Here is an 11,668-nt window from a genome sequence, read left to right as displayed (position 1 = left end):
CTAATTTTTAAAAATGAAGACTATGGAAATTTCATTTGCCATTTCAGTTGCTGAAACATATTAAGGCTAAATTCTCAAAGGGACACAGGTATGCTATGGTGCCAGAATATGTAGAAGTAGAACATAATGACTTTATTCAAGTTTGCTCTTGTTACCTGATGCATGAATATTTAAAAGATATTTTATAAAAACTTACATCTGTAAGTAATGGACTGACCATAACAGAGGGCTTAACCTGGAATACATGGATAGGCTTAGGGGCCCATGAACCCCTAAAAATGTATGCAAAACCTAACATGTATATTGGCATGTGTATCTTTTTGGTGAGAGAGTTCATAGTATAATTAGATTTTCAAAGAAGTCTATGACCCAAGAGGTTAAAAAAAATTACTTAACTAGAAACAGTCACAAAGTCTTTTCAACGTGAATTTGTACAACAAAATAATAACCAACAGCTCCATCTATGGGTATAAGTCCTTATCACGTAGCAGAAATAATGACAACTACCAGAGATCAGTGCATCTTGTGAATGCTTGTGTTTAAATCTTCAGTGTCACTTCAGTGGGAATTTATTAACTACAGGATCACAGTTTTTTTTTCCAGATATAGATGTAAAAATTCGGAGACCATTGATGAATTCTACTTACAGTACTTCAGCACCAAAAAATTGGGCAGTTATGCTGATATATGTATGTACAGTTCAACATTTGTCAGTCTTAAAACGCTTATTTATAGTGAAATCTATATAAAACCGTTAAAAATTTTTCTATTTACATTTAAAAAAAATGAAAAGTATAGTTTCCTTTGCCACAACTTGTCAAAACTGACTCTTACCCTCCCACCCTCTTACCCCTCACTCTACTTGTGACAGACAATGATCACAAGACCAAACATATTGCTTTAACAAATCGTGTCCTAAAAAGGTAGAATGTTTAAAACCATTACATTTAGAACTGTAAATGAACTTTTTATACATTTCAAAGGGGGGTAAACAAAATTATGTAAAAGTTATTTTCAAAGTCTCAGTCCAACATGAATGTGCAATTTCAATGTTAAGATAGCATCATATGAATAATTTGTTTTCCTGAACATAACTGAACATTTCCTTTGGATCAGAAAATGTTTCTTTTCCTCTATTTCACAATGAAACATTTTCTCATTAAGTTTTCTTAAAGGAGAAGGGGGAGGTTTGGAGATGGAAAAGGTAGGCAATCCCAGCGTACAGGAAATTTGTCAGAAGGAATATGGCCTGCTTTGAAATGTTTACATTTAAATAAATAGAAGGCAAGTGTGCTGCCTAGAGCACAAAGGAACAACAACACAATAAATTAGCATACAATTGGTGAGAATGTACAAGCCACCCAAAAAGTATTTCCCACGGGTTAGGGACCTGATTTCTACCACCTAACAAGGTTTCTTTAATGCCAGTATTAAAGAACTAGTTATTTTATAAAATATGAACTGAGCAGATGTAAAATGTTAACCAATTCAGCACTTGCAGGGATTTGCAAAAACATACAGGATTTAAAAAAAAACTGTTCCTGACACACTGTTTCAAAATACAAACTATTCACATTCTCCTTTTTTGATGGTGTTTTGCTCAGTAGAAACCAGCTGAGGAACATTCACAGGAAAAGTCGCTTTCCACTGCAAGACAAACTTTTCCATTAGCCATGGTCCGACAGAGAAAGAATATCATGTCTCACGTCACTGTAGATGTGCATCTTTTTCTTTTTTCAAAAAGAAGTACATTCCCCTGTGAATTTTATCTTGTTTTAAAATGCTACTCCTGCAGCAATCCTTGTTCAAACACTGCTGTTTCAGGGTCCACAGTCTAAGCATGGGCAAAGTGCTCTCTTTAGACATCAAAATACAAGGGCTTCCCTGGACACTTGGTAACCAAGTAGGTTTTAAAGTGCACTCCTGTGTCCAAAACACTAGGACCGTTCAGCAGAACTCTGAGAGGGGCTGGGTTCGGTTCCCTCTTCTGTGCTACTGTCTATGTCCTGCTCCATTGCCGTCTCATCGTCATCCAACTGCTGACTGGTGAAGTTGTTTAGCTCAAGGAGCCCGCTGGGCTCTACTACCACATTGGAGCTGGAGTGGCAAGGAATAGCATACTGGGGAATGGCCTGAAAGAGAAGACACAGGAGAGCTTTACGGTTTAAAAAAAAAAAAAAAAAAAAGGTGACAGAAGGATTTCCTCAACAATAAGGAAGGAAAAAAGGAAACTGACATTAATTGGACAACTACTAGATGCCAGGCACTGTGCTAGATGCTTAATATTATTCCCATTTTACAAATGAGAAAACTAAGATAGTAAGCGACTTAATCAAGGTCACACAGTTGGTCAGTGTTAATGCCAGGATGCCATGATTGAAACCCAAGTCCTCTACAACTCAAAGTGATCTTTCTACTCCTTAATGGTGCCTCTTCTAACAAAGGAGGCTGAAGTCTGGGCCTAATTCAAGACACAGACTTTGAAGGACATTTTTATTTGGTCATTAAGCATATTTTAAATGTAAATGTAATCAGATTTTGCTTATTATTATCTGTAAGATGAATGATTAATCTGCTGATACCACAATATATTTTAAGCCCTTTGGTAGTTCAAAGGGGAAGTTATTTGTTTGGGTCACATAATAACAATCTTTATTGAAAATAAGACTAGGGAGGACAAAACTGTCTTTTGAACAATAAAAATACCAATAGATAAACACATATTAGGCCATATTGCCTTGTCAGATTCTTTTTTCTCAACTTTATTATATACCTTCTTAAAAGGTATATCAGTTCATATCATACCCCTACTTAAAACTCTACAATTGTTTCCTATTGTACTTGCTATGAAATCAAAAGCCTTACCATGGATGGCTCCAGCCTTATGCCAAACTCACTGGTACCATCGGGTGTTTGCACTAGTTCTTCCCTTCTTCCTGGAATACTCCTCCTCCAAATCCTTACATGGCTGGTTCCATCTTGTCATCTGCATCTTAGCTCAAATGGTTAGAGTAAAAGGCTTTGAAAAGCCTTTCTTCTATGAAAGGAAACCAGAGTACTGGCTCGATCCCACCCCCCACTCCTATTATGTTCTGTTACATTTTCTTCATTGCATTTATCATCTCTTTGTTTTCTTCTCACCCTTAGAATGTAAGATCCAAGACAGTACGGACCAGAGCACAGAACTCGACTATCTTTTTCAGTGTTAGATGCCCATAACTTTAAACAGGGTCCAGCACACATTAGATGCTCAATAAATACTTTCCAAATGAATAATGTATCTTTAACATAAAAACCCCAGAGCAAAGCTGAATATCAGCACTTTGAAAATATACCTAACCAAAACAACCATCTACTGAGGGAAGATGCAAATTTAAGTTTAATACTATCAAGAAAATAGTGTAAGATGCCTAGGCATTGATTCTAGGGTGCTGAAGTTTTTTTGTTTTTCCTCCCTCACCCTCCTGCCCCTGTTCCATATAGCTAATCATTGTGAAAAAGTCTCAGGTAGGGTCAGAATTTTAGTTCAGCTCTGGCTTTGACTTGCTGTGGACCTCTGAAAAAGTCACTTCACTTCCTTGAGCTTTAGTTTAATCTTGTGTAAAATAAGATAATTAGAGAAGATATGCTCTAAAGATCATTGCAGTTCTAAAATTCTATCAATTCCACATATATAGACTCCTTCAGAACAGAAGATACATTCCTTTTGTTTACTCCTCTATCCTCACAACTAGCACAGTGCCTGGAAGACAGAGGTTAAATAATACATGTGGAATGAATGAATGAATGAATAAATGAAATACAGATTATCTGTCTACAAAGCGTTTAATATTAAACATGCTGAATTTTTACAGAATAGTTTTTAAGGAATCAAAGAACTTCTGCAGACTTCCTTCACTCATGTCAATAGGTTCTTTACTAAATCAGTAAAAATCAATACTTTGGGTCAAAGCTAAGCATAACTAGTGAGACCTGAAAATGTTCTAACAGCATATTAGTGATGATTATAATAACAGGAGCTATCCTTATTGAGTATTACTCTGTATCAGACACTTAACCAGCTGCTTTATATACATTTTCTCAATCCTCAAAACAACCCTGTGAGTTAAGTGTTATTGTTTCCATTTCATCACAGGGACAGAGGTTAACTCTGTTGCTCCAAGCCACAATGTGGTTAAGGAGTACAGGTGAGATTCAAATCTAGGCATTTCTGACTCCAAAAGCTTGGTTCTTAATCACTATGCTGCTCTTCCCTCTGGCACAGCAACCCAGCATATGGTACATGCTAAAAGTTAGTTGATATTCTTGTAGAGAACCCACTCATTAGCTATCATCCTTGATACATGAAGCAAATTACATTTTCACCCCTTTTCACAAAGTACAGAAAATAATTTCTAAATAAGTTATTCAAAATTATTTTCAGTTTAGTGAGTATACCAATTTAAACTCCCAGGAGCCACAGTAAATTTTAGTAAAAACAGTAATAGCTACCATTTATTGGGCAATCACTACAAGCCAGGTACTGTGCTAGGTGCTTCATCTCAATTTTGTGTAATCCTTATGTCAATCGTGTAAAGTAGGCATTCCTTACTCCCATTTTACTGATGAGGAAACGAAGGCACAGTGAGGTTAAGTAGTCTTGCCCAAAGTCACACAGTGAATGGCAAAGCCAGGAAACTTCCTTTTTCACCAAACCCTACCTCTGCAGGTGGAAAGAAAACGTAACAAATCCTTTGGTCAAGGATTATTTAGTTCACTAACATTTGTTCTGACAGGAAGGAACAAATTATTTGAATAATTTAATGGCCAGATCTATTTGCATTTAAGCATTTCCCCCATATTAAGTTAAATCATATTTGGATTAATATTGGTCAATTTGCATTCTCTCATGGCTTGGCATCGCAGGAAAGGCAAAATTTACTATAGGAACACCTAAGTCACACAATAATGAGTCTACGGTAAATACTAGACTATCCACGTTTCAATACATCCAAATTCTCAATTAACTAAAATGTGCTGCTCTGACACCTTCCAAGCAAAAACGATAAATGTCAAGAGAACAACCTGATACCTTGCAAGGAGAGAGGGAAATAAAACACAACTTCTAAAAGCTACTCTGGACCCAGTGTAACTTTTCAGTCTGGACCTGTTATACAAGATGACAGATGAGTTTTAAAATGAAGGGAATGTGAGGCATAGTTAGATCTACTGTCAATGAATAATCCATCATGTTCACTAGCCTGTACTTACCAGGGCAGGACAGTAACCATAATAAGATTTTTCAATAACACAATGATTGAAATAAAAAGCAAAGCTTTACGGTTAATCCCAGGTTAGACATAAAATTAAATTACTAAGAAACATTCTCTTACAACATGTTTCTCCAGACATTTCAGTTAATTAAGGTTTTATTGTCCTGAAAACCATAAATTTGGATCAAGAACTGTGTTTCTGCAAGGAAAGGGTCCCTGAAACTAACTTGAAATAGGAGTACAATCCAGTTATATCCCAGAAGTACAAACTACTTATATTCTTTGGGCAAAGACTGGGGAGCCCAAAGTTTGACCTGGGAAGTTGCTGATCTTGTAGGTTGACTTGCTGAGTCAACACTGGCAAGTGTGGCTTGCATCTATGAATCAAGCAGACACATGGGCCCAGGGCCCTTGACTGCCTCTAAGGTGTGCTGTTGTGACAATATCTATCAATTTTCTAGGACTTTGTTTCAGAAAATAAGTATAAATTTGTAACAGGTAGTAAACCAAGTTTGTCATATGCCATCTCAAAGATAAATCTCTTTCCCATTTTGGCTTGACTTTTCCTGTGACATCCCAAAACACACCAAACCCACAACCCCCAATATGCTCAAGATTTCTGGTGTTCCTTCCGATTCTTACCTGGATGATAATTTCTGCTGGGCTCTCTTCAGCTTTCTTTTGGACTACATTCTGAATACGCATGAACTGGCCTGTCGTAGGCACTCCTGGTGCATCGATTTTCCTTGTCGTTAGGGGAGGGCCAACAGCAGATGGACTTGAACAGGACTCTCTACATTTCTGTTGCTGGGGAGTGGAATTCGCCATCCCTGCCACCACCACATGGGTGGAGGGTAATGATCCTGCTTCACCAGTGAGCATACTAGTGGCAAGAGCCTTCTTTGGGGGATCCACTACCATATGCTCTACATTTGTATCAATCTGAGCTTCCATCAAAGACATTTTCAAAATGTCTGACACTGCTGTCTTCTCAGAGGCCTGAATGGGAGATATGCTTGTAACTGGTGATGTCAACTTAGGCACAGAACTGCCACCAGTTATCTTTGTAACTGTGGGAGGCTGGCGCCCCTCAAAAGTTATCTTTGTAACAGAGGATCCTTGGGTTATAACTGGCTGCTCCACCTGAAAACAAATTGGGGTTGTGTGTGTTACAGCTACATATCTTTGAGAAAACCTATCAAACACCCCAGACAATATGGCAAAAGAAACATTCGTGCGGTATACTAGGAAGATATTTTGAAGCTCGGTGTTTTAAGAAGAGGGCTGATGGGAAAGTATCTGATTACTTGTCAGAAACCTAGTAAAAGAGGAGGGGTCAAAAGAACCTTTGTTCAGCCAGCCAAGGTTCATAACAGTAAAGGAAAAAAAAGTCACAGCAGCCTTGTTTTCCTTTGGGATTTACATCCCCACACAGTATACCTTCAACCGATCTCAAGTTATTTCATATAATCTTCAGCTTTTTAAAATAAAAAGTAGGGTTTTTTTTTTCAATCTTCTGCTTCAAAATACATTTATACAAACATATTCTATATATATGTATTTATAATACACACATACATCACTTCAAAGCCACTGATTTTCCATAATATAATTTTTTTTCAATATTCACAGATAATTCCTCCAAAATCTAGAAGATAAATCTAGAAGATAAATTTATTAACCAAATCGTGATGATGTAAAACTACAAAGGAAGATGGTCAATGAAGCTCCTTAAAAGACTATATTTTACTTAGCATTATTGCCACAGAAATAGAGTTTACAGGCATGGAAATAAATATTTTATACCTAAAAATTAAAAATAATTTAGGGATATTGCTTCTAGGTACTGTTGATCAATGCTGAAGTTATTTCATTAAAAACTGCCTGGAAAATCAAGTTCTGAGCGCTATGCTTTTTTTTCTTCCTATATTAACGCGTGCATTTCTTCCCTAATGTCAACATTCTGATGGGGTAAAGTAATACCAGTGTAATGAGGCTTTTGAGTTTCCTCTTGCCAGGAGAATGCACTGCTAATCACGATAGGGCCGTGATGTTCTCATTTTTTCCGTGAACAGAGAAGTTTAACTTTGCATGCTATCAATATTCCGTTACCTGGCTTGCCGGCTGTTTCTCTGACGAGGCTGGGAGCGGCATTTGGCTCTGGGGGGTTTGGGGCTGCACGTAGATTTTTGGTTGGTTCGGAGCCTGCTGCAGTTTGGGGAGCTGCTGCGTGGTTTTCACTGCAAGCACCTGTACTACAGTTTGTGGGGGCTGTGCCATTAAGGTAGGAAGCTGCCTGTCTTTGGCCACCATGGGATGCTGTGTGTGCTGTACATCTGGCTTGGGCTGTGCTTGTTCTTGCTGGAGAGGGGTGAGTTTTTGATGCCTGATGGAAAGCTGGGGCATTTGCGGGAGTTTGTGCTGGAGCTGGTCTGCCTGCAGGTGGATGGTCTGCTTCTGTTTAGTCTGGAAGCACTGCAGAGTTTTCACTTGCAGCTGAGTCTGTTCCAGCTGTGGCTGGCTAAGTTTCTGCTGTTTAGCTGACTGTGACTGAGTCAGGGCAGATCGATAAAACAGACCTGTCTGAGGGTCTAAAGTGTCCATCTCTTCAACCTCGCCCTCCTCAGTTCCAAGTTCCTCGCTGTGTTTGGTAAAAGCAGTGTGACTGCTTAATGCCTAAGTAAAAAAGGCACAAAGTAAGAATGAAATAAGAAAAACACCTATATTGCTACATTTTCCTCAAATTGGAAAAGACTTGATTACAAGAATCATTCAAAAAAATTTCAGAAGGGAGAACCTAAAAAGACCAAAAAACCCCAAGGTTTCTAAACCTAAAGGGGGCCTTAGATTGAGACTCTTATAATTTCAACTCTTAGTACTTCAACATTAAGTACTGCAAAAACTGGCCAAACTCACTGCAATAAGCAAAGTCCTAGAGGGCCCAGAACTTATAGGTAAGAGAAATAAGGATGCCCTGCAAGCACAGCACGACACAGAAAAAGAAAAGGCTCCCTGGCTCAGGACACAGCTCTCCAGCCTGGTCATCAGAGCTCTTCACCTGTCCAAAGGAAGAACGCAGCAACCCAGGAGTGAGGCAGCCAGAGAAAAGCCAAGGTTCAGAGAAGCCCACTTTGACCGTGTGCCCATCCATCCAGCACGGTCCAGAGGTAGGCGTTATCTGAAGGCCGTGCCCATCCCAGTCCCCACAGGGGGCCTCTCGGCTCCGAGTGGAGACGGTTCGTCAGGCTTCACGCCAAGGTCTGCATGAACTGCTCGCTGCCCCAGCCCTCCTCGCTCTTTGCTTGGGTTCTAGGCCCACCAGGCAATGGCTCCCCAGAGACCTGGCTCCCAGGAGGGAAGGAGACCGGGGAGGGGACAAGAGTGTTCCTATCAGTAGAAAGGGAGATGGCCTGGTGTCAGTTATAACAGTGTTGGGAGGAGGCAGCGATCTTGAGTGACATGGTTAGGGTCAGCTGTCCGACCTCTCTGGGTGTCTTGAGGAAGGTCAATGTCAGGACAGCCAGACGAGGGCCAGACTCCAGGCTGAGAGCGGACACCCAGCAAAACCTCTGGCCATCTGGCTTCCCTCACTGACAGAAGATCCACCCCAACCCCATCCTTCCCACTGCCTTGTCTAAGGCTACACATCTACTCTAAACTTTAAAACTTTGAGATTCAACTGAAACCCTGCCCTATCTCATAATGACCTTACGCATATAGGTTTTTAATTCAACAATTTCTTCACTGCCTTTCCGGTAGTTTGCCTGTAATTAGGGTCAACCTCTACCAGCTGAGTAATGATAATTTATGTGGCTACTAATAATAAGTCATGCTTAAATCTGATATTTATGATATAACTTTATAATAGAGGCAGGATGCTTTGGGTTTAAATCCTGGCTCTGCCACCCAGAATAGGTTATTTAATTTCTATGAGCATGAGTTTCCTCATTTGTAAGAGAGATAATTCACCCACCTTGCAGGATCATACCAAGAATTAAACAAGTTAAAGTATTTAAAGCTCAAAGCACAGTATCTGGCACAAAATCAATGTCATCAATATATTTTTTCCTTTTCCCCATTACCCTTGGTACCAGATTTTCTGTTTCATACTAATTCATTCTCCTTCCTGTGAGTCTCTTCCTCAACTGATCACATACAGTAAAAGAAGTAAAATATTCAATAAATATGTTAAAAAATGAAAGAAGTCAAATATTTATTTACCTACTTAATGTTTCCATAAGGATTCATTATAAAAGCAAAGAGTAAAACAAATGAAAAACCCAGCAACAGCAACAAACAGCTAAACAAGCCAAATTCTGTTTCATCTGAAAATCTTACCTCAGTGATAAATCCTTCCATAACAATAAAATACATAGAAACAGTGACCAATTCTGATGTCATAGATTCATCTAGATAGCCTCACCCTTTTGAAATGTTAAGAGTTCACAGAAGATCCAAGAATACTATTTCTTAATTACTTTCTGGTGTTAAGACTCTCAGTTCATTTCCCTTACTCACTCCTCACAGATGAAAGAACTATATACAAACACTCCTCAACTCAGTTATTTCCCCTCTTATAAAAGGAGATGAAACTAAACCTTATTTCAGGAAGGAGGCAGTTACAGAAGGTAGGAGGAAAAAGAAGAGATACAACCTGCTGCATGATGTGGGTGATTGCTCCAGGGGAAGACGCTGGGATGGACTTCACCACCACCGAAGTCTGTGTTGCAGTCTGTGACTGAGCCACGTGTTGGAGGAGGGTCCGCTGAGGCTGGGAGGGCTGCTGGGGCTGGGAGCGATGGCTGACTGAAAATAGAGAAGGTGATGATATTTCTCTAGAAATCACCACAGCATCTGTAACCAGCAGTCATTTGAAACAAACGTCTGTGAGGTTGCATCACAGAGAGAAAGTGTGGTACTAGGAGGCAGAAGACCAGAGTCTGCCCACTTATGAGCTGTGTGACTCTGAAAAAGTCACTTAGCTTCTCTGAGACTCTGTGTCCTCATCTGTAAAACGGGAATAACAGAGCTATTAGAAGGATGAGATGAGAAATGTATGTGGAAGCACTGTGAAAACTATTATCACAAAGGAGGAACAAATCCCTTAAAGTTATATCCTCTTGTGAGTTGTACTCTTTCTCCAGTGACCTTTACCCCATTAAGGTAACAAAACAACAATCAGTTTCTGCAATCAAATCCCAGACTAATATCTTTAAGGACAGTGAGACAGTACAAGTTCTTTAATCTCTTGGTCCCCGTTCCAGATGCAATACAAAAACCAGAAGCATTCACTCCTTTATATATAAAGTGACACTGTCTCATATCCTAAAGATGTAAGAGGTCAAGGTGATACTGCAGAAAGAGAACTGGACCAAGAGTCACAACTGGATTCTGTCCCGCTCTGCCACCAACCAGCTATGTGAATTTGAAGAGGTCACTTAAACTCTATGTTATTAACCTCTAAAATTTAGAGGTTTTATTTGTGTTTGTTTTATTTTTGTTTTTTTATTGGGATAAAAACTTATTTTTTAGAAGAGGACCAAATGAAGTAATGCATTGAAAATGGTCCTTAAATTGTTAAGTACTAAAATATAAAGTTAACAAAATAACAGAAAAGTCAGTGTTCTTTCTTTCATCTATTCAAATTTAGCTCATCTGACACAAATGAGTGAGAGTATAGTTTAGGAAACAACCCCACCTCTTAGTCTCTTGCTACAAGGTCCCATGGAGTAAACTATACATTTATATTTACATTTATATATAGATGTAAAACGATACATCTATGTTGATGCCAAACTACCATTTTTAATCAGCCTCAATTTCAACTTTTTTTTTCTTTTTTAAATGTATTTATTTTTGGCTGCGTTGGGTCTTGGTTGCTGTATGCAGGCTTTCTCTAGTTGTGACGAGCGGAGGCTACTCTGTTGAAGTGTGTGGGCTTCTCATTGCTATGGCTTCTCTTGTCACGGAGCACGGGCTCTAGGCACGCAGGCTTCAGTAGTTGTGGCGTGCGGGCTCAGTAGTTCTGGCGCACGGCCTTAGTTGCTCCACGACGTGGGATCTTCCTGGTCCAGGGCTCGAACCCGTGTCCCCTGCATTGGCAGGCGGATTCTCAACCACTGTGCCACCAGGGAAGTCTTCTCAATTTCAACTTTTTTTTTTTTTTAATTTCAACTTTTTAAACAGTATAAACAATTATCACTTCTTATTCTACAGACCTTTAAAAATGCTTATGGTCACTAGGAAACCAACTTTTTGAATCAGGAACAGATTAAAACAAATCTGTAAAATTAGCTAAGGATTTTGAGAGTATCAAAACTCTCTCAATAATCCGTGGTTCTAATTCTCATATATCTTGATCTACAATTTCAAGTAGTAGTGGTTCCATACTTTAAAAAGTCATAGCGGAGTGACCC

The 11,668-nt window shown here is 39.1% G+C and overlaps 2 protein-coding genes across 5 annotated transcripts in view; one reads left to right on the top strand and one right to left on the bottom strand.

The window, feature by feature from the left end:
- LRRC32 (leucine rich repeat containing 32) overlaps nt 1–11,668 on the top strand; it is a 353,559-nt gene that overhangs the window by 102,631 nt on the left and 239,260 nt on the right. The gene's annotated exons all lie outside the window — the stretch shown is intronic.
- The window catches only part of EMSY (EMSY transcriptional repressor, BRCA2 interacting), an 81,611-nt gene continuing 70,052 nt past the window's right edge, over nt 110–11,668 (bottom strand). For all 4 annotated transcript variants that reach the window (XM_060160066.1, XM_060160065.1, XM_060160069.1 and 1 more), the window contains 4 exons: nt 9,907–10,058; nt 7,365–7,928; nt 5,895–6,395; nt 110–2,132 (listed from right to left, as the gene is read on the bottom strand). In XM_060160066.1, the coding sequence (XP_060016049.1) occupies nt 1,938–2,132; nt 5,895–6,395; nt 7,365–7,928; nt 9,907–10,058 (1,412 nt within the window). In that variant the 3' untranslated portion in view covers nt 110–1,937. The remainder of the gene's footprint in view (nt 2,133–5,894; nt 6,396–7,364; nt 7,929–9,906; nt 10,059–11,668) is intronic.

This window comes from Lagenorhynchus albirostris, chromosome 9 (genome assembly GCF_949774975.1).
Source record: "Lagenorhynchus albirostris chromosome 9, mLagAlb1.1, whole genome shotgun sequence".
Classification (NCBI taxonomy): domain Eukaryota; kingdom Metazoa; phylum Chordata; class Mammalia; order Artiodactyla; family Delphinidae; genus Lagenorhynchus; species Lagenorhynchus albirostris.
The sequence above is the reverse complement of the archived record's forward strand: the minus strand, read 5'-3'. Positions and strand labels throughout refer to the sequence as shown.